The sequence below is a fragment of the Bubalus bubalis genome, chromosome 14 (genome assembly GCF_019923935.1).
Source record: "Bubalus bubalis isolate 160015118507 breed Murrah chromosome 14, NDDB_SH_1, whole genome shotgun sequence".
In the NCBI taxonomy this organism is placed as follows: domain Eukaryota; kingdom Metazoa; phylum Chordata; class Mammalia; order Artiodactyla; family Bovidae; genus Bubalus; species Bubalus bubalis.
The window spans coordinates 27,996,515-28,019,547 of record NC_059170.1 but is presented as its reverse complement, the minus strand read 5'-3'; the positions used below and the strand labels follow the sequence as shown (position 1 = coordinate 28,019,547).

At 51.7% G+C, this 23,033-nt stretch overlaps 1 protein-coding gene across 6 annotated transcripts in view; it reads right to left on the bottom strand.

Moving 5' to 3' along the window:
- The window catches only part of CDH4 (cadherin 4), a 480,504-nt gene extending 460,218 nt beyond the window's left edge, over positions 1–20,286 (bottom strand). For 2 of the 6 annotated variants that reach the window (XM_025263793.3, XM_044927835.2), the window contains exons 1-2: positions 19,966–20,286; positions 17,616–17,727 (exon numbers count right to left, since the gene is read on the bottom strand). In XM_025263793.3, the coding sequence (XP_025119578.1) occupies positions 17,616–17,727; positions 19,966–20,022 (169 nt within the window). In that variant the 5' untranslated portion in view covers positions 20,023–20,286. The other 4 variants (XM_044927838.2, XM_044927839.2, XM_044927836.2 and 1 more) reach the window with 4 other exon arrangements.
- Positions 20,287–23,033: the final 2,747 nt, after the last annotated feature.

Genomic DNA, 23,033 nt, shown 5'->3' with positions numbered 1-23,033 from the left:
TTCCTTAACTTGGGATGTCTGGTTTTCTTTAATTAACAATAATCCTTTGATGTTCAGACTACCTGCTCTTTATTGAAAAATTTCTATATAACCTGACCCTTCCCTCTCCTCGGAGGTGTTCTCTCAGGGTCACTTGAGATACTGTCTCCTAGGCTTAAGTCCTAAAAATTTATGTGGAATAAAACATAACTCTCAACTTTTAGGTTGTGACTGTTTTTTAAGTCAACACTAGTTTATGAGTTCAATCAGCAATGAGACTTTAATTTATGCTTGGAGTTCCAGCTGAGCTATTTCAGATCCTAAAAGATGATGCTGTTAGAGTGCTGCATTCAATATGCCAGCAAATTTGGAAAATTCAGCAGTGGCTACAGGACTGGAAAAGGTCAGTTTTCATTTCAGTCCCAAAGAAAGGCAATGCTAAAGAATGTTCAAACCATTGCACAATTGCATTCATCTTGCTGCTGCTGCTGCTAAGTCGCTTCCGTCGTGTCCGACTCTGTGCGACCCCAGAGACAGCAGCCCACCAGGCCCCTCCATCCCTGGGATTCCCCAAGCAAGAACACTGGAGTGGGTTGCCATTTCCTTCTCCAGTGCATGAAAATGAAAAGTGAAAGTGAAGTCGCTCAGTTGTGTCCGACTCCTAGCGACCCCATCGACTACAGCCTACCAGGCTCCTCTGTCCATGGGATTTTCCAGGCAAGAGTAATGGAGTGGGTTACCATTGCCTTCTCTGTGCACTCATCTTACACACCAGCAAAGTAGTGCTCAAAATTCTCCAAGCTAGGCTTCAACAGTACATGAACTGAGGACTTCTAGACATTCAAGCTGGATTTAGAAAAGGCAGAGGAACCAGAGATCAAATTGCCAACATCTGTTGGATCATAGAAAAAACAAGAGAATTCCAGAAAAACATCTACTTCTGTTTCATTGACGACGCTAAAGCCTTTGACTGTGTGGATCACCAAAAAATGGAAAATTCTGAAAGAGGTGGGAACACCAGACCACCTTACCAGCCTCCTGAGAAATCTGTATGCAGGTCAAGAAGCAACAGTTAGAACCAGACATGGAAAAATGGACTGGTTCCAAACTGGGAAAGAAGTACATCAAGGCTGTTATATTGTCACCTTGCTTATTTAACTTATATGCAGAGTACATCATGCAAAATGCTGGACTGGATGAAGCACAAGCTAAATCAAGACTGCAGGAAGAAATATCAATAACCTCAAATATGCAGATGACACCACCCTTATGGCAAAAAGCAAAGAGGAAGTAAAGAGCCTCTTGATGAAAGTGAAGAGGAGAATGAAAAAGCTGGCTTAAAACTCAACATTCAAAAAACTAAGATCATGGCATTCGGTCCCATCACTTCATGGCAAATAGATAGGGAGACAATGGAAACAGTGACAGACTTTATTTTCTCGGGGTTCAAAATCACTGCAGATGGTGACTGTAGCCATGAAATGAAAAGACACTTGCTCCTTGGAAGAAAAGCTATGGCCAACCTAGACAGCATAGTAAACAGCAGAGACATTACTTGCCGACAAAGGTCCATCTAGTCAAAGCTATGGCTTTTCCAGTAGTCATGTATGGATGTGAGAGTTGGACCATTAAGAAAGCTGAGCACCGAAGAATTGATGCTTTTGAACTGTGGTGTTGGAGAAGACTCTTGAGAGTCCATTGGACTGCAAGGAGATAAAACCAGTCAATCCTAAAGGAAATCAGTCCTGAATATTCATTGGAAGGACTGATGGTGAAGCTGAAACTCCAATACTTCGGCCACCTGCTGCAAAGCACTGACTCACTGGAGAAGACCCTGATGCTGGGAAAGACTGAAGGCAGGAGAGGGGACAACAGAGGATGAGATTGGTTGGATGGCATCACTGACTCAATGGACATGAGTTTGAGTAAGCTCCGGGGGTTGGTGATGGACAGGGAGCTCTGGTGTGCTACAGTCCATGGGTCACAAAGAGTTGGACACTACTGAGCAACTGGACTGAACTGAACTGAGCTTATGAGTTCAATCAGCAATGAGACTTTAATTTATGCTTGGGAAAATAAAAATAGATTAATAGGATCCAAGTCAAGCTGCTAGAAGAGGTTTTTCTGTGCCAAGAGCCCGGCACTGTGAGTTTCCCTAAACAGGTTATCATTGTAACATTGTAAAGCACTAGACTTATTTTTTAAATAGCAAAACTACAATTATCTCCGCACGCCCATATCATGGCTCTGCAGTGCTCCTGCATAACCATCCGGCTGTCAGCGATATGGCCAGGACAAGCGAGTCTGTGCCACACTAGACGGCCAGCCTTATCAAAACCCAACTGCATTAATCCTTCTTGTTACATCAAAAATGAAATAACTTCCCGGGGAGAGGCTATAGTCACACCAGGGGCCATTCCACTGGGAGACGGTGAGTTGAGAGTCACAGCACAACATGGTAGGAAATAAACAGATAAGCGTTTGCCTCCTCGGCTGCTGGCTGACACTCAGGACTCAGGGCTCCTTCAGAAAAAAACACGGGCGAGTGTCCGGAGTCACCCATGGTCTCGCTGTCAGCATCCACCATCCAGGAGAGAGACCGGGAACTTTCGGGAAAAATAGCACCCTCACCCACAATGCTCCTTCCCAGCAACAGAAGTGTCCACTTGCATGTGCGGCATTTAAGCAAGAAGGAAAGAAGATTTCAGAACTGATGAGAGAGAAATGCAGTAAGACAGTGCTTAGGTAACTGCAGGAGAGATGCCTTCCTGATAGAATAACCACCTTTCAAAGTCAGAAAACAATGCCATTTTCTGCCCACTGAGCGAAGCAGCTAGACGAGGGGGGAGCTGCAGCCTCCTTATTTAGGGAGCAGCCCCTCTGCTCCCCTGGGGCTGGAGGAAGTGATTAATTAGTGCCTCCTTGAAGCTGCAACCTCAGACCAACTGGGGGACTTTGTCTGTGCACAGCACAGAATACTATCTTTCCAGAAGTCTCTTAGAACTCAACAATGGAGCATGTCTCCTACAGTCCTCAGTGCCAGTCGGGGCAGCCAGAAGGATGGAGGCACAGCTTGAAAAGAGCTCTCTTCTTGGTGCCTGTTTTGTGTGGAGAGGAAAGGCCACTCAGGACACAATTTTAACTGAAGAAGGAAGCCACCAAGTCCTCAAGTCCACTCCCAGGTCCCTTCTCTTCTGGTCCCTCTCTCTCTGCCTGGCACCCCTTCCCATCCCTGCCCCCAGTCAGCTGCCTGATTTAAACACAGCCTCCCAAACCCCCACCTGCTTCTAAACCAAACCTGGGCACATCGAGGCGAGATCTGTCACCCTTCAAGTTCATCTTTCAATCAGGAAAAGGCAAAACCAAGACTCCCTCATGCCATGACGGAACCAACTTGCGGAAAGGCACAACCTCCAGGCTGATGGTGCTGGAAAATGCAAATTCCTATTTTAGGTTCAGGTGACCTTGCCCACTGCGTGAGGCTGACAGGTGAGCACTACCGATGCTGTGTCAGGTGAGCACGGAGGATTCTCAGGATTTAAACGCAGACACGCGACCCTCCAGGCTGGAGTCTCAGAATGTAAGATGCTGGAGCAGGCCTATGGCCTCACGCCAGCCCATGGGGAACTCAGTCCTGCTTGCAGAGAAATCAGAAAGGCAGCCCTTGGCCCCTCCCTTTTGCTGAGTCAGCCAGGCTGGACGTGAGGGCGGTCTTCCCTCGCTTAGGACGAAGGAGAACCCTTATCAAGGGCTGCGTTTAATCCCGCAGAAGATGCTGGACCCAGAAGACACTGGGAAATTAGCACAAAAGGGATGGTTCTTTACTTGTTTCCTCTAAGTGCAAGGCATCTGCTCTGCCCTCGCAAACCCGCCTACCAGACACAGCACAGAACACCTGGAGAGAGGTGGAGGGGCACAATTCAGAGGGTTTTCCCCTTCCATCCCTCAGTCTGTCCCTGTGAAACTCTAGAAAGTTCCAGAATCTCTGTGTGCTGGAATTCCAAAATGTGGAAACAACCGCATTCTAATCCCCGGGGCTGCAACACAAGCCTGCCACAGTCATTGTATTTGTAATTGTTTTTTCAAAATGTTACAGGAGAAAAGTATTTTATTTTTTAACTATTTATTTATTTGTCTGTGCTGGGTCTTTACTGCAGCATGTGGGATCTTTAGTTGAGGCATGTGGGATCTAGTTCCCTGACCAGGGACTGAACCTGGGCCCCTCTGCATCGGGAGTGCAGAGTCTTAGTCACTGGACCACAGGGAAGTCCCATCGATGTTGTCATATTTAAAATCACATCACTTTGCTGAGAAAGATCCATACAGTCAAAACTATGGTTTTTCCAGTTGTCATGTACAGATGTGACAGTTGGACCATAAAGAAGGCTGAGCACCTAAGAATTTATGATTTTGAACTGTAGTGGTGGAAAAGACTCTTGAGACTCCTTTGGACTGCAAGGAGATCAAACCAGTCAATCCTAGGGGAAATCAACTCTGAATACTCATTGGAAGGACTGACGCTGACGCTGAAGCTCCAATATTTTGGCCACCTGATTCGAAGAACTGACTCATTGGAAAAGACCCTGATGCTGGTAAAGATTGAAGGCAGGAGGAGAAGGGGGTGACAGAGGATGAGATGGATGGCAGCACCGACTCAGTGGACATGAGTTTGAGCAAACTCGGGGAGATGGTGAAGGGCAGAGGAGCCTGGCGTGCTACAGTCCATGGAGTCGCAGAGACGGGCACGACTGAGCGATCGAACAACAACATGCTTATAGTATTTCAAATGCAAATTCCCAGGATGCCCATATCACAGACTCACAAATACAGGTTTATCAAGGGGGACAGATCTGCTGTCAAGCATCTGCAGTTTTCAGGACTAGGAATCCAGAGCATTAAGTCTTTAAACCAAAAATACACAGGAGAAACCCTCCCACCAGTTGTGAGACACTCTCCCTTTTAGCAGAGGTGCTGTGGCTCAGCAAGAGGGAGAGGCGCCTGGCCTTCAGCCCGTCCCCTCTGCCCTCGGCACTCCCACGGGATCCCAGGCTTCAAAGTGGATTTCAGAGGGCTCTGCGATTTTGGCGGCATGACATCTTATGTCTTACAGGCTATTTTTTTTAGCCAGGATGGTAGAAAATTGACGTTTACCAGTCATTAACCTTTCAAGCATGTAACGTATTTTTTCCCTTACATGGAAGTATATCTTACACTTCTCCAAGATAAATCCTTAAAGGGTCCAATTTCTTAAAAAAAAAAAAAAGTGATTGTGAAGCCTCTCTGTTCTTAAGAAAACATAGTTCTATAATTTTATGGACTTCTGATCACAATTTTATTGCCTTCAACCCTTTGCTGGTCTTCAATTTTTATCTTACACTACATAACTACATAAGACAAGTGGTATAATCCCTTCTTTGTATCTGAGGGAAGGTGGGAAAGAATAAGATAAGATGAAAATAAAGCTTTAAACAGCAAGAAGCCTTGAAGCATGGTGATGGCTACCTTTGGACACTCATTGCCCAATGACTCTAGCAGCTCATCATGCCACATTATTAAATGTGATAAGACATAATCCAATCATACCCAATCCTATTAGTAAACGATGGTAGTGAAATTATGTCTATGGGCGGCCTCCCTCCCCCACGAGCCTATGAAGCTTTAAATAAACCTCTCCATCATTTATTTATTCAATTCTAAAAACATGTCTTTTGCCAAAAGGTCTCTGGCCACACATAAGAATATAAAGGTCAAGAAGGGAAAAAGTCCCCAAAGAAAACCATAAAGAATAGCCAATCAAGTTGCTGTCTAATGGAAAAATCACTCCTGGAAAGGCCAGCTCACAACTTGGGAGAGGGGGTCCAGGGAGAGGAAAGTCTGGGTTATCCGCTAATAAGGCCAGTGACCACGGTGCAGGCCGGCAGTGGGTTGCTTTCCACCAGGCAGACTTGGCTCCCTGAAAGCCACATGTCCATCCCACTGGGTCCTCAAGACCAGCCTGGGCAGTGAACCATCTTCTCCCCCTGGGGATGCAGCCTCAGAGGTCACGCTGGCCATGGCACATGTCTAGTGCCACAGAGCTGATGATGGGGACTTTGGCCCTGCACTCCCGAAGCTTTCAGACCCTGCACCTTGGGGTGCTGGGTCTCCCTGGGGGGGAATCAGGGCCAAGGTGATGAACAGGATTCAGCAAGTGAGGGTCTTAGGAGGCAGACTACCCCGTTAAACAGGTGTCCCTATGTCATCTTCCATCTTCCATCAGCGTCCCCTGCTTCATAAAAGAGGGTTAACTATGTGGCAACCTTAGAGGGTGGTAGTTGGCACCAAAGAGGTGCTGGGTACAGTGCCAGATGAAGGTTTGATCCACAGACTGGAAAACAGAGCAACTGTCTGACCAGCTCCTCAAATGCGGCCAGATGCAGGCATGGGATGGGGCACCCATGGGAGCCTGGAGCTCACTGCAGGGGTTGTGTGAGGTAGGTCACCTCATTTACAGCTTCCATAACCAGAGCAGCACAAACAGACCGAGCATCAGGAGAAAGCGACCACACAGCTGATCCAGAATCCTCCAAGCTGAGGGCCCCTCCCATTCTGCTCCGGCCGTCCTGAGGTTCTCATGTCCTATGCCGCCCAAAGGGCCAGCTGAAACAGTGCAGGGGCCTGAGAATCCTGGTGCTCAGGGCAGTGGTCAAGCTCTGGAAGGGCCAGGGCCATTTCCATGCTAGTCACTGGCCTTTGGGTTGGTTGTGCATCCCAACCCAGAAAGACAGGATGGCTGCAGCCATTCACTCCCAGTAAGACATGGAGCCCCCTGGGGTACTCAGGTCTCCCCCTCAACACAGACCCAGCAGTCTAGTGCCAGTTGTGAGGAGTCCACTTGCAACATAGCCGCAGAGGTCCAGGGCCAGGGGAGGGAGCCGGGATGGGGTGGGGTGTGCAGGGGGCCCCCGGGGGGAGGGGTGCCCAGGAACCTGAGCTGAGCAGCTGCCTTCCTCTGCTTCCTAGGGAAAACCTGCTCACCTTGCAGGAGCGCTCAGAGGCCAGGCAGCAAAAACGTGCCTGCTTGAAACACAGAAACGAGATGCTGGGAGCCAGAAATAATGCCTTTTTGCATTTGCAGAGTAAAGCAGTTTTGGGGAGAGAAGAGGCATGTTCTATAAATGCTTTCCTGCCGGAGCGCGCCCGCTCCTTCTCGGGTGCCTCCACGTCACAGCAGCGGCAGTTAAACGATCTGCTCCCAAATGTGGACCTTCAGATTAACAAACTATTTACAATGTATCTATGAGATATTATCTGAGCTATAATCCTTGTTAAGATTCCATTTGACCGGGAAAGATAATGGGAGGAGAACAAATGTTCACATACATTTTAATTTCAATGAATTTAATTTCATTGAAACTGTTCTGTGTCAGGCTTCATAATATGAGAGGCTACATTTCGGTATTGAAATGCTCCATTTACTGTTTTGGGGAGACTGGAACCACAGCATCCTTCCCATCGCCGACCTGAGCGGCACCGAAAGACACAGGTTACCTGCTAGCTGATGCCCTCATGGAAAACACACTTTCCCTTGAGGGATGCTGACCACTGGAATTCAGAAGCTAAAAATCCTCTAGACCAGAAGCCCTTGGGCTTTAAGGAACATCAACTTCCCTGGGAGATGAATTAAGCAGGCAGAATCCCAGGCCACAGCCCCAAGATTTCTGATTCAGTGCCTCCCAGGTGGCGATAGTGGTAAAGAACTCTCCTGCCAATGCAGGAGGCATGAAAGACGTGGGTTTGATCCCTGGGTCAGGCAGATCCCCTGGAGGAGGGCAAGACAAGCCCACTCCTAGGGGTTGCAAAGAGTCGGACCTGGGGTCCATTAGGTTGCAAAGAGTTGGATATAAATGAAGTGACTTAGCATGTGTAAGTTCCCTGGGGCTGCTATAACAAGTGGCCACAGACTTAAAATAATAATAAAAAACTTATTCTCTTGACATTCTGGAGGCCAGATGTCTGCAATCCAGGTCGCAGGGCTTCACCCACTCCACAGGGTCCAGGGGAGGGTCTGTCCTACCTCTTCCCTCTTCTGGTCTCCCAGGTATCCTTGGCTTGTGGCCACATCCCTCTGCCTCCATCGTCACATGGCTTCTCCCAAGTGTCTACATCTCCTCTTCTGTCTCTTAAAAAGACACCTGTCATTGATGTGGGGCCCAGGATAATCCAGGATGATCCCATCTTGAGATCCCTAGTTTAGTTGAACCGGCAAAGACCCTCTCTCCAAACACCGTCAAGCTCACAGGTCTGGGTTGGTGTATCTTTTGCATCACTGTCCAAGCAGCTGTAGTAGGTGTGAGAGGGGACCCAGCAGCCTGTGGGGTTTTAACCATGTCGCCCAGGCAGGCAGTTCCTGCCTCACTGCAGGTCAGGAAACAAGAGGCCCAGAGAAGGATGCTCCCCTCTGCTCCCACTATGAATTTCACTCCTCTCCCAGGAACACCCCTACCCTGTTGGTGGGCTCAGCTTGCACTCCCCACCCGCTCCTGTCCTGGGCTTAGCACAAGTGCACACCAAGGGACCCTCTCAGTTTTCCAGGCAGATCAAATTGTGTTTGTTGATTCAGGCAGATCAACAGTGTTCAAACTCACATTTGGGCAGCAAAACCCAATGAGACTCCTTCATTTCTCCAAGTCAGCCGCACAAATTTGGGTGCATACACCTGAAGGGGGAACGTGGTCTGCTCTGTGAGACTTCCTTTCCATCTGGCTCAAAGACCAGAGAGAGAGGTCTCCTTCCTGGATGGACATGGGGTCTGTACGCCCATCCTGGGAGCTGGAACTAAACTGTTCCAAATGGAAAGCGCACCTGTCCCAGGCCAGGAGAGCCTGCAGCTTCTCCTGAAGCCATTCCCTGGGCAGGTGAGCTCCCTCGTCCAGGGGGACCCTCCTCCTATCAGCAAGGCAGGGGGTGGCCATCTCCCGCCCTGCATGTATTTATCTGTCACTGAAGGCTTACCTTAATCCTTCCTAAATCCCCATACGCTGTCAGCAAGAAAACACACTGAAGCCGAACGAGGCGCAGTGAAAGTACCAGATCAGAAGCTGCTGCGGGCTCTGCAGTCACCGTTTCCCCTTTCAGTCTCCAAAGTGGCCAATCTCCATCTCAGGACCCAGGAAGAAGCTGCCAGCCAGGGTCCTAGTTACAGATATGGGTATTGGGTATTGCAGGCAGGAGCTTCTGGACGAGGCAGGATGGGAGGAAGGCCACATAGGCCAGGGCTCAGGGCTGCAGCTTTGTGTGCAAACAGCCTCCCTAACCCAGGACTTATGCTGGGTCACTGAATCGCCCAGGGCTTCAGTTTACTCCCTGAGAATGACCGAGGGTCCACAGGAGCTTAGTGAAGAATATGCACGATGCTGGAGACTCAGCATGTCCTCAGCACAAGGACCTGCAAGTTTGTCAGTTTCACGGCAAAAGGGCCTCTGCAGATGTGGTCAAGTTCAGCACCTGAGATGGGAGGCGATGCTGGACTATCTGGGGGGTGGGGGCCAAGGTTGTCTCAGGGGCCTTGTGAGCAGAAGATGCAGTAGTCAGGAAAGGTGATGTGATGGGGGAGGAAGAGGTGTGGGGAGCTGTTCGGGTGTCCGTGCTGGCCAGGTGCTGGTATGGAGGAGGAGAAGGGGCTGTGAGCCAGGGAAAGCAGGGGGGCCTCTGGAAGCTAAGAAGGCAGGAAATGGATTCCTCCCCACCCTCCTCCCCGGAGCCTCCAGGGGGATCTGCCCACACCGGATGTTAGCCCAGGGGACCCGTGTTGAAGTCTTATGTCCAGAAGAGCAAGCTGATAAATTTGCGTCTTTTAAGCTGCTACATTTTTGTACCACACTAAGAAACGATTACAATCCACAAACTAAGCAAATTTCTCCCTGCGGAAAGCATCATGGGAGTGGAAAGTCATGTGGACCAGACAGACCTGGTGATCTGGGGTGTGGCCTCTGGCAGAGCCCACAGGTGTCTCTATGGTATGAAATATGAGTCCACATCAGCACAGGGTAAGTCCTCAATAAACATCAGCCCTGATGGAGGCTGGAGGGGAAAGGGCCTTTGGTAGCATACACTGCTGTTGCTAAGTCACTTCAGTCGTGTCTGACTCTGTGCGACCCCATAGACAGCAGCACATCAGGCTCCCCTGTCCCTGGGATTCTCCAGGCAAGAACGCTGGAGTGGGTTGCCATTTCCTTCTCCAAGCATACACTAGTCAAAGAGAAGTAGGTTTTTGTTCTGTTTTGTTCTCTTTTGTTTAAAAACAGGGGTGGGTGGACTAAGACAGGACTGGAAGCCACCAGGAGAGGGCAGCCTAGAATCTGGGCAATAAGTTACCCAAATTACCAGTCTTTAAATAAAAAGCAGACTCTTTACCAGCCCATCTTATAATATAGCACAGCTCCCTCTGAAGATGAAAAGAAAAAGGAAGTGCCAAGAGGTTTTACAAGAGCACACTGGGGAGAAATTTACCAGCCTTGATGGAAAGAAAGTCACGCAGCTTATGGTTATTTTGTATAGCGGAATTCACTCAGAGTAAGAATTGCTCCTTCAGACAGTCAGAATAACAGAAACATTCTCTGAAAAGATGAGTGCTGGTTTCCTCGCTTGCTCACAGTTTGTGGTTAGTTCTGGCATCTACTTAACCATGCTCCAAAGAAGAGAAGGAAAGAAAGAAGAAGGTAGGTAGGGAGGGAGGGAGGAAACTGGAATTGGAGCCCCCTGCAAACACCCAGCCGTCTGTGGGGTCGCAGAGAGTCGGACACGACTGAAGCAACTTAGCAGCAGCAGCAGCAGCAAACACCCAGAACCCCAGACCTAGGCAAAAAGGGCCACCTACAGATGGAGGGCACAACCCCCAGGAGATGGTGTAGGGAGATCAGCTGTGGCAGGTGGACGGCTCCTTCAGACCAGAGTCCTCAGCTCTTCTCAGGAGGCCCATCTATGTCTCCCAGGCTCTGAGAAGCAGCAAGAGTGGTTTATGAAGCCAGTCCCGAGCCTCAGCTCAGCTCCTGGCTCCTTGCGGCTCTCTGCTGTGTCCTGGACGCGGGCAGAGTCTGGAAGCCGAATGACAGTGCAGCTCAGGGACTGTTTGCCACATGCCTGGAATCAAAAGCTCCTGCTGGCATTGCAGAACCCTGGCTCTTCTAATCCCAGGGCCAGCTGTGCGAGCCCACGGTGCCCACTGAGTTTGGACCCACTTCGGATGGACCCTCACACATCAGCAGCCACAATCAAGCACTTCTGGGTGTACCAGGCCTCTGTTCCAAACGTCCAAGATGAGAAACAATTAGCACGTCTGAATGCCTGATAATTGCTGATTTTACGATGGTGCCCGGAACATCTGGGGTGTTCTCTTGTCTGCCTGTAACTCAAATGCTCCAGAAACCAACCCATTCACAACAGAGGGAGATGTAAATGAGCTGAGAGTGGGTGTGGGCCTGGACAAAGAGGGAAGACAGACAAGTTGCATGCCTTTGCGGCAATCTCTAAACCTCCGATTTTCAATTTCTGATCCATACAATGGGAATAACTCCACCTCCCCGACAGGCTTTTGTGAGAATTCCACAAGACATTTGCAGAGTCACCCAGTCACAGATCTAGCTGGGACTCAGGATTATAATTACATAAAGGTTCACATTCCCTCATCTTAAAACTCCATTAAAATACATATTTCTGAAATGCAAACTCTTAATCTTTAAACTGCAGTGTGGCTGAGGCACTCATCCTCACGTCTGACTGGTGTGGGCATCTCTGCAATGAAGATTTTTATTTAATGGGGGGTGACAGGAGAAGGGCAGGGGTGAGAGGGTGGGGTGAGAGGGGCAGGGACAAGAGGGGCGGGATGCTCTTGATCTATGGCCTTCTGGATCTAGAGTGGAAGGCCAGGCATGGACACCTCCCTCCAGGCTGCATGGGGAGCAATGGAAGCAGAGCTAGGCCTGCATGCGGTGTGGCAGCCAAGGGCCGGGGGCCGCAGACCTTGGCCTCCTTCTGGATTTAAACACGGCTATCAGGGCCCTCCATCTGCACGAGCTCTGGCCTGTGGGCAGTGCATAAAGCAGACTTTCCATGCTTTATCACTATGCTGGTCTCCCCTCTTATCTGACAGAAGCCACTTTCTAAACTTCCCCTTCTAAATCCCTTAACTCTGTGACCAGGCAGAATCACAGCAGGGAAAGGCTGCTAAGAAACCCTAAAAACTGGGCCCTTGAAAAGGTAAGGCCGGCCCCAAAGACAGCCTGAGCATCTCCACCACAGGCTCTGGAAGTCGTTCTCAGGGGCCCCAGAGGCATTGCTGACAGAAGGCAGTGAGGGCTGGGTGCTCAGAGAAGCCTCCTCTGGCTTCAAGAGCAAGGAATGTCTTGGCCACAAGCCAGGGGAGGCCAGCCACCGGGGTTCAGTCCTGTTTCACCTCCACTCTCTCTACATCTTTGTTGAGACCAAGATTCCCAGGGCATAATCTCCTGGCTTCCTGAAAGATGGTGGCTAAGAGAGTCAGGAGAGAGTTCACATTCTGTGATGGGCAGATCAGATAGACAGCCCTAGGTTAATATATATAATGATTCAGTCATATCCTGGCCAAAGAGAGAGTTTGAAGTTGTGATTCTTGACGTCACCTGTAAAATATTTACTGACTTCCCAGACATGCTCTCTGCAATCCACTGTGCTGGGTCTGGATACTAACTAGGAGAGAAGAGGTTTTGTTAGTGAGGAAGAGGGAGAGAAAGGGTATCGGACAGAAAGGAATGAAGGGCTACTAGAGCAGGAGTAAGGACAAGGCCCAGGGAACACAGAATGAGCAGAGGCTCAAGGCAGAGTATGAAACAAGCTATGAGCTTCCAGAGTGAAAGACAGGCCCTTGCTAGCATGCATAGCTCTTTTGTTCTCCCTGAAGCAGGGAATGCATTTGGCTGCATGCCACAAGCCTCAACTGTGGCATCTCACTCATTTTTCTCATCTCTCAGGGCACAATGAGTCCAGAGGTCTGCAAGTGTTCAAGGATGCCACCTAAGATCCGGCTCCTACTCCACCATCCTCATAGTCACAAGATGTCTGCTCTGCCCTAGACATTATGTCCATATTCCAGGCGGGAGAAAAAGCTAAGGGCAAAAGGCAGAAGGTATGGCCAGTGAGGTCTGTTCCTCTTCATCAGGAAAAAAACCAGCTTTCTCACATATCTCATCTAACAGAATAATACAGGTAGATTCTGCTGACCAGAGAAAAGCCATATTGCCACTTTGGTTTAAGAGTTTACTGGAGGTATGAGTATTTTAAACAGGTCTCAGTGTGGGCCAAATGGATGAGGAGAGAAGAGGTTTTGTTAGTGAGGAAGAGGGAGAGAAAGGGTATCCGACAGGCAACTCGCAGTGCCAGTGATGCTCAGCACACGCAGTTGGTTTGTCATTTGTGCCGTTTATTTAAACATTCAGAGCAGCTCCTGCTTGATCTGATTTGATGGAGGGGACTCAGAAACATTGCAGTGTCAGCGTTTTCTGGCTCATTCATGACTTCATTCGACAATGCTGGTTGCACACCCACCGCCCCACAATGCAGGCATGGCACTGGGTGATGGGCACCGTCAGACTTGCTCAGCATCTGGTCCACACATCCTGTGATGCCTTCCACCCTGCAAGAGTTACCCATCTTCACAGAGGAGGATGCAGAGGCTATTTTCAACATACTTGTGAAGATAAGATAGCGGTACATCTGGCCACACTAGTTACATCATGGCGAGTTCTTACATACCCATCCCAGACTCCTGCATGCATCTGGTCCCTTCTCCGCCATCCGTCCCTCTGTGTGCCTTGGTACTCAAATGAGTCAATCATTTGACAATGCATTACTTGTCACTGTGCTTCAGGGAAGGTGTAGGAAGGCCAGAGAAACCTCATGCAGCAGACACTGACACTTGCCTCCTTGGCACACATTTCTCCTTTCTTTCTTCCTAAGACTCCCAATTATGCTCCAGGTAGCAACTGACTCATGTACCAAGCGATGGGCATAATAGATCTAAGTCAGACCACACAGTTCTCTGCTTCCCAGCCTCCCTACCTCTATCCACGGGGAGTGGCCTATGACCTAGTTGTCCCCAGTGAGAACTTCTGCAAGGGTTCGGAGAAAGTGTGTACTTTCTTTATACAGGGAAAAGATGCAGATGGTGCTACTGCTCCTTCCTTTTTCTTGCTTGCTACAAACTCAAATGCAATGCCTGGAGCCACAGCAGCCAGTTTGCAATGATGAGGCAACACACTGACAAACTATTACTAAGATGGTAGGATGATAAGAATAAACATTAGGCATGAGATTGGTACTAGTGATCTGATTATCCCTTGACTACCTATCTCTTCATGGTTATATGAGAAAAATTAACCTCCATTCAAGATTCTGTTAATTGGGTTTTATCCTAATGTTGGCTGAGAACATTCTAAATGTTAAACCAGAGTGACAGGATTGCTGCCCTCATGAGCCTTACAATTTAAGTAAGAGAGAAAATATAAATTCAGATAATATACATTCTCTAATAAGGAAGCAGAGTATGGTTAAAGGCACAAGATGGTCATGAACTGACCTGAATATGGGAGAGGGAAGGCTTTTCTGAGGTAGTTGCATTAAATGAAGCCACCAGAAACAAAGCTCTTCTTTCTGTATTATCTGAATTCATGGGATAATTTTCAGATCCCCCTCCTCCGACCCAGCAGACAGCATTTTCACTCACACGTGGCCTTCTTCTCCACGAGCAAAGAGAGATATGACCCACATGTGCTGGGTTCCCACTAAGCCACCCCTTACCCTCCCATCCTTGGGGGCTTTGGCTTTGAAGGGGGTCTGGGTTTTTGCAGAACTCTGCCCGCCAGGAGAGAGCAATGCAGGGCAGTGCATCAGCTGCAGCCTCGAGCCTGGCTGACCATTCATTATTAACACAGCTGAGAAAAAGACACCGGCTTAGCTCCTACCCCATGCTAAACTATGGCATGGAGAACACTTCCTTGAAGCCAAAGGAAAAGGGCTTAACAATCCTATTTTAGATACGACCATGCACCCGTGATCATCAGTGAACAATCCTGGAGATGAATCTACAGAGTAAGAGTGTTTGCAATGACCCCTGAGTGCTCTCCAGAGAAGGCACGGACTAGAACCATGAGGTGGAGTGGATCCAGGAATTACACAGCAGCTAAACAGATGCCCCATGTGCCCCATGGAGCACTCAGCCCGCCATTCAAGAGGTTCTCAATTCCATAGTATTTGCTACCCTATTGGGGAAAACTATTTTAAGCCTAATTAGCATGAAATTTTTCAAATGCAAATGCTTTTCATTTAGACATAAAGCAAAATGCCACGACATTTCTTCCATCCATTTATCATAAACAAGTTAATTACTGTGTAACAAATCTCTCCTTCTGGAATGTGGATGTTCAGGGCTGCTGGTAAGCTGACTGGGGCAGAGAAGGAGCCTCGAGGTAGTTGTTAACGGCTTACGGTGCATTTAGAATAAAACGGTGACTCCGTGAAGCTTCACTTGTCAAATTAAAGTTAAGCTCTCTCCACTGGAATAACTCAATTATAAGTAGTCATTATCCGTTTAGCGTGATTTCTACCAGGATAACAGAAATATTGTGCCACTTATTTTCGACACATGCATCTTCACTGTGGTCCCATCATTTGCAAAGTTTTCTATGTAAATAAATTTTTATCTGCCCTAACTCGAGTGTATGCAGTGATAGCTTTTGCCTCCATGGGTGTAAAATTATTTCTAAGATATAAAACCTCTCTGTCCCTGAGCACAGACAGGAGGTGGCACTCACAGGTAAAGGAGATGCTCTGTGATTTTTGGGTTGGGACACTCATCTCAGGGGTAAGTACTTGGACTATGAGTTGTGTATCCATGAAGCCCATGAGCTGGTCCAAGTTCACCTACCATGATGGACTCCTGGGGCATATGGGGCAGGCCAGCACCCAGCCAGCAACCAAGGCTTCCCTACTACAGGGGTCAAGGGCAGAGGGTCAAGTCAGCCTGGACCTGCGCAGTCCACCAGGAGAGAGGGATGATGCTAGCTGGAAATTTCTCATTTTATTATGAAAAGCATGAGAATGTGTCATTCTCTTCCATGGCAGGTGGTAGCACCTGCTGTTACAGAGACAGAGGCTATTTTTCTTACATTCCTGAGTAAAACTGATGCTGCAGGATCTTATCAAGGTTAGCTCTGTATGGGGGAGGTGGCAAGTATGCCAGCCTCTGGACACTCAAACAGCTGGACCACAGTGAATTGCTCCTGTTTTGCCTGCAGTACAATGCACATGTGGGAGAATCTTCTGGGCCTTCTCCGTGCATACATAGGGATTCTCATAAACCCACAGATCCTGAAAGGCGGTCCACACTTTCTAAAATGACATGTACCGTGCAATTAACAGAGCATCTCTTGAAAACTCTTCCCATAGACGCCCACTCCTGCAGCATACCCATCCTGCTTCTAGGCCCACAGCCAAGAGGCTGGGGTTTTTTTGTTTTGTTTTGTTTTGTTTTTTGTTGTTTGATAATCAATGAAAGAAGGAATAGTATCACATCCCCTATTTTGACAGTCAACTCAGATGACAACAAATAAGTTAGCAAAGTTGGACTGAGTGCAAAATAAGATCCTGATTCATATAACCAGGCACACCCTGTAAGTCAACGAGCTGTCCCCACAGAGAGGATCTGAAGAATTCCCGCACTCTGTGAGAGTCCCTCCCAACAAAGGATCTGCTGGGGGTGGGGGTGGGCAGAAACTCTGAATTCCCTAAAACGGAAAACTGGGGACAAAGTCAGCAGCCTGAGTGTGGTTTAGTCATGGATACTGAACTCAGCTTTGATGCTTCTGCTAAAGTTCGTTCCCTCTGTCACTTTGAAACTGGCTGAAATCTGCTTCTGGAAAACCGATGCAGGGAGGGGAGGCACAGGGTCGAGGTATTCGCCGTGCCACTTTAAAACCTCAAGGAAGAAAGAATTGATTTATTTCCCCTCCCACGTGAATAAAAAGTTCAACTAGTTTGTCTTGAGAGGGAAGCAGATCTATGCAGGAGGACCTATCGTCACTGGAGCTCAGAAGCTGCCCCTGAGCTCCCCGTCACAAGTGTGGGTGTTGCCCCGCAGTGACAATGGAGCTAACTGGCAGCTCCCTCCTGCACGTGTGTTTCCGTGTTGTCAGTGGGACAGTAATGAGAACGCATGCCACGTCTGTGAACAGAACGTCTGTGGGCTTATTTACCGCATCCCCAACAACATCGTCTGCTTTATCATGCATTGCAAAGCAGGGATAATTTAAGAATCCAGAATTTCATACACAAAAATACTTGGTAAGAAAGTCTCTCTCTGCACATTATTTGGGTGACACTAGATCCGAATTCCAATTTGTTGCCCAGGAAATGATTCACCTCACTCAAAAATGACAGGGACTCTGAATCATTCACCTGTGATGCAAAAGGCCATTTTGGTCGACTGATCTGCACATCCACTGACCTCTCCACCTTCGCTTCGCATAGAGCCTGGCTCAAAGCCAGTCCTGCCTCTTGTTCTGCAGGTGGCAATGTCTCCCTAGTCCAGAGTGCAGTATGCGAATTCATTCCCACATCCACCTTACCTTTGAGGACCTTCTCTCCTTCCAGAATATTCTGGGAGATTAATGCTGTGTAATCTTCTTCAGAGAATCCAGCCTTGCAGGTCTCCCTGGCTGTAAGATCCCCATTGTGGGCCTGAGAATGGAAATAAGTGAGGTTAGGAAAAACACAGGTTCATAGAAACTGCATCCAACCCAAGTTTAGTAGGGCCTGCTGTGTTCAAGGGCTCCATTATGCCAAGCCTTGGTCCACCAGAGTCTCCACTCAGACATAACCCAGGGTCTGTCCCTGTGGTCACCATGTTAGCCAGCGACAGGGGCATGCAACAGGAAGGCCAGACTGGGGGATGGCAGGGCGGAGGGCCTGATGGAGCCTCACCAGCACGTGGCAGAAGGGAAGGTCTAACGACTGTTCATCATAGGCAGGCAAGAGAGCCAGGAGTTAGTCAATGAAGACACGGAGGAGGGGAGGCCAAGGGAGCAGGCCTTTGCCAGGGCCATGTCCCCTCCCACCCCAGTGCTCAGGCTTTGGGTGAGGTGGAGCAGGCTGTCTATTCCCTGTGGTGCCGCAGAGGAGGGAGAGGGGCAGGGGTGAAAGCAGATACTCAGAGACTCAGCTCTGAGTTTGGCTCTCAGAGAGGCTGCAGGGAGGTGGGGGAGATTTCTACCATCCGGTCCTCTCCCCCCAGTTCCTGGAGGCTTGCCTACTCTTGGAGCCCCCATCTCCAGCCTAACCAGGCTAGAGAGTTCCCGTAATTGACCGAAAAAAGGTGGGTGTCCTGTCCCCCAACCCCAGCACTCTGGGGTATCCTGCCCAGTGGGAGGTCTAGAACCCTGGGCGCCCGTTAGGCAGGGTGGGAGAAGGGCCCCTCCCAGGCTTCGGGAAGTGGCAGCGAGGTCAGCCGTAGGGATGGGAAATGGAGAGAGAGACTGCGTGCGCAACGGGGAAGCCAGCCCTGCGACAGAAGGAGCGCCACAGCGCCGGCTCCCTGGAGCGCGAGGAGCAGGGGCGCAGCCCGCACCCACCCCACAGTCGCGCCTTCGCGGGGCCGCCGAGCGGAACGCGCCTCCCCGCCGCCCGCCTCCACCAGCTCGGCGCGCAGCCGCCCGCCAGTCTTTGGCTCCGGAGGCCGCCCCGACCCGGAGCTCCAGGCACCCTGACGCGGGCCTGGACCCGGCGCCCCCACGGAAAATCACGGAGGGGAGGAAGAGCAGGGCGCAGGGTCACTCCTCGCGTAAAGCTCCAAACTGCGGCCCCGTGCCTGGGAAGGGAGCTCCAAATAGGACGGGGAGCTATTTGGAAAAAGCGGGGAGCGGGGACGGGGGGAAGCCCACTCGCCCAGGAAAGTTTCCACCCGCCCGAGCGAGCGAGCGTGGGTCGAATGCACCCGAGCGCCCCGAACCTCAGAGCCGGCCTCCGGCCTCGGGCACTTGTTTATTTCCGAGGTTACAACAGCGCGGCCCGGGAGGAGCAGCGAGGCCGATCGGCCACGAGAGGGGGTTTCTGCAACTCTCGCGGCCCCGTTGCCTTCCCCGAGCGGCGCCCCCCTCGGCCCTGCACCCAGCGGACGAGGAGCTGGGCTGGGGACAGAGATCGCGGGCTCCGCAGGAGGAAGGCGGGCGCGGGGACCGCGCTCCCAGTACACCTCACCCTGCTCCTGACTGGCCCCTGGCTCCTCGACCCCGCTCCGAGCGGCGAGGGCCCCGCCGGACACTGGCTGCGGCCGGCGCGGCCGGGAGTCCGGGGCGAGGGTGCCCAGCGGTCCACATCCGTTGCCCATCCGCATCGATGGACCTGCCAGCGGTCAGAGGACGAGGATGGGGGCGGCGCCGCGTCTCGAGCACCCAGTCCCCAGCAGGGGCGGCCAGACCGGGTGTCCTCAGCACCCTGATGTCCGGCCGGCTGCCGCCAGCCCCCCTCGTCCGCAGCCCCGGCCAGGACTGGGCTCGCCAACTCCGGAGGAGCGCGGCGAGCCGGCGATGGAGGGCGCGCCGGCTCCGCCAGCGGGCAGCCTGCCCCAGCGCCGGCGAGCCGAGCTCCGGGGCAGCGGCTGCGGACCTGGGGTGACGGAGGGATGCCTGGCGGGTCCCGATTCGGGTAGAGCTCTCTGCGTCCACCGCTCACCCATACTCCCACCTCGCTCCGCACCGCCGCTCCCCGCTGCACCGGCGGCTCTGCGCTCCTGCCTACCGCAGGCGGCTTCGCGGAGCGCGGGAGCAGGCTGGATGCAGCGGTGCGCGCGGCAGGGGCGCCCGGTGCGGGCCAGGGAAGCCCGGGAGAGCCCCGCCGGGCGAGTGCGAGCCCCGCCGGCTCCGGGAGTGGCCCCGCGCTGCCTGGGCTTCCGGGCGGCCGGGACGGGAGGCGGCAACTTACCCGGAGCGCGCCGGAGAGCGAAAGCAGCACGAGGAGCACGCCCGAGCCCGCGGTCATCTTCCCCGCCGCGCCGCGCCCCGGCGCCCGCCCGATGCCCGGCGCCCGGAGCCGGCTCCCCGCAGCCGTCCGGATCACGCTGCTCTGATCTACGCCGCCGCCGCTCGAGCGGGCCCGGCGCCTCCGGCCAGGCTGCGCCGCCGCGACCGCCGCCCGGCTCCGGGAGCGAGGCCAAGTCCGGCGGGCGGCGCGCTCCCTCGGGCCGGTGCGTCCGCCGGCCTCGCAGCCGCCCGCGCCTCTGTTCCGCGCGCTCGCAACTGCAGGTGAAGCCGCGCGGCAGCCCCGCCGAGGCCCCGCCCCGCCGCCCGGCCCCTGCGCTCGTTCGCTCGGCCTGACGCGGGCCTTAAAGGCGCCGCGCCCCCAGCGCCTCACCCGCGCCCCTCACGTGCCCGCCCCAGCCACCTGCCCCAAGGTACCACCTAGCTCGGACAGTGCATCTGGAGCCCCGGTTAGCGCATTAGGAGCCCCGGTCAGCCGAAGGGGCCGAGGACATAAAGTCTACAGGGAAAAAGGTGGGGGCGGGGGAGGCTGCTGAGGTCTGAACAAGGCAGGATCGTTCCAGCTCCCAAACCATGGGAAAGCTTTCTGGATCTGCACGGAGACCCTCTGCTGCCTTCATCCAGCTTGAGGCCTGAGCCACAGCGGGCTGGGAACGCCCATCAGTCTTGTACTTTTCGGGTGTCTTCCCGCTAACCCAGACCCACCTCCTGGCCTCGCAAAGTCTTTGGCCTCTCAGGAGTTAGCCTTGGGACCCAAGTGGATTTGAAAAGCACAGAGGGAGGGGCTCCAGGCTGCATAGACCCCCCAGGGTGAGGAAAAGCTCCAGGTCCGGGCCCTGGCTGTGATCAGGACCAAGGAAGGGGCCTGTGCGTGCATCAAAATACCTGGTGAGGCCTGAGAAGCCAAAAAAGACATTGGAGGACTTGAGAAGGTAAGGCGGAAATTCCCTCACAGAAGAGCTGTCAGGAAGGTCAGCCGGACTGGTTTGGGTGATTTCTGAACTGAGGGGACCTTTCTTTAAGGGCTCATCAAGTGAACAACAGGTACAGCTTGAAAAGTGACTAGATGTTTCTGTACATTCCCTTTCGGTTTGGAGATTTTAAGAAAAGTGGTTTTGTTTGCTCAGATATTGCAAATGTTCTTTGTCTTGGTTTGGAGGGCTCTGTGTCCAGAATACATTAGTTCTGGTTTAAGAAATACACTGCCAAGGAGGGGAAAGAAGATGGAGTGAACTGTTGGAGCTTCCTTGGTGGCTCAGTGGGTAAAGAATCTGCTTGCAATGCGGGAGACCTGGGTTTGATCCCTGGGTTGGGAATATCCCCTGGAGGAGGGCATGGCCACTCACTCCAGTAATCTTTCCTGGAGGATCCTCATGGACAGAGGAGCCTGGTGGGCTGCAATTCATGGGGTCGTAGAGTTGGACACAACTGAACGACTAAGCAGAGCACATAGTTGAGCTCCAAGGTCAGAGCCGACTTGGACAGGAGAGCGGTCGCACAGCTCTCCGCCTTTCCTGGACCCTGGCACCTGGGCTGGGCAGCCTGCTAGTTAGCTTGCTGCTTTAAAGGAAGTCAGATTCTAGAAAACTTGAGAGGGGCAGGCAAGTTCTATATCTGAGAGCACAGGTCAACTTGTGGCTTCTTACCCAGGACCTGTGTGGCAGTTAAAGGGGACACCACATCAGTACTGGCCTGCCACACCTGGCCTGAGCCAACTATCCCCAGACTGTCCTCTTGGGACAGGACCAGGGTACCTCTGGATGTGCCTAGTGTGCCCAACTCATCTTTATGCTCAGACTCGGCACAAGTCTTTTGTTGCCAGTGAGGTTTCATGGACGGATCCACCCTCAGCCCTGTGCTCACACCTCTCAAACACCCCTCCAACTCCCCCCTTACTCAGGGTGCTTCATCACTACAGGTGGTTCACAGGGGCCGGCTGTGGCCCTTGCTATTGTTCTGAAATGTCTGTCCCTAGGACCTGCCTTTGTCTTCAGAAGGTCCGAGTGTGATGGAGATCGTTCTCAGAAAAGGGGTCTAGAACCCAGCACTTGCTCTGCTGTGCTTCCCAAAACTGCTCAGTGCCAACATGAGTGCCAACTTGAATTAAAAAAGAGAGTGATGTTGGCAGGGGCTGGGGGGAGGGTCCTGAGGCCCAAATACCAGAGGAAACACCTCCCCGTCTCCTACTGCTGAGTGTTTCAGTCTTGAGTCTGCTGAAGGGTGTGATGACTTGCAGACCCAGCAGGTCCTTTCTGCCTCTAACCAGCCTTGGGGGAGGCACACATCAGGGAGCTCTGTGTGGATTAACTCACAGAGCCATCCTGACTCCAGTGTGGGGTCTGCTGTCATCCTGCTGGTTGTTCCCCCAGGCAGGGGGAGGTGGGATGAGGCCAGACGGAGGTGGCAGGATCCTGTGTTCTCATCCCAGGCTTGCCTACCTGGCCTGGGTAGCATTTTTCCCCCAAACTCATTTGCTGGAGGAGCCCTGGTACTCAACATATGATGTCTTATGGGAACTCACATGTTCAGGAATATGGTTTCAGAAACACTGCAGTAGCTGAAGCAGGTCCAGCAGAGAGCATTGGTTTATCAGACTTGCTGTGAGCGAAGCAGAGATGATCCACCGAGAGGGAGGAAAAGATGGTCTGAAGCACAGGCCAGTGAATTCCAGGTAACAATCCTCGAACCAGCAGCACCGACTCCCTGTGGGGGCTTGTGGGAATTACAGACCCTCAAGCCACACCCCAGACCATCGAGTGGGAGTCTGCAGGGGAACCAAACCTCCCTTCACCCCTCCTGTCTTCGGATGATCTGGTTCAGCATCCTAGCAAGGCTCATGAAAAATACTGATTCCTAGGCTCCACCTAGGGCTTCCCTGGTGGCTCAGTCAGTAAAGAATGTGCCTGCAGTACAGAAGACCTGGGTTTGATCCCATGAGTCAGGAAGATACACTAGAGAAGGAAATGGCCAGCCACTCCAGCATTCTTGCCTAGAGAATCCTAGGGACAGAGG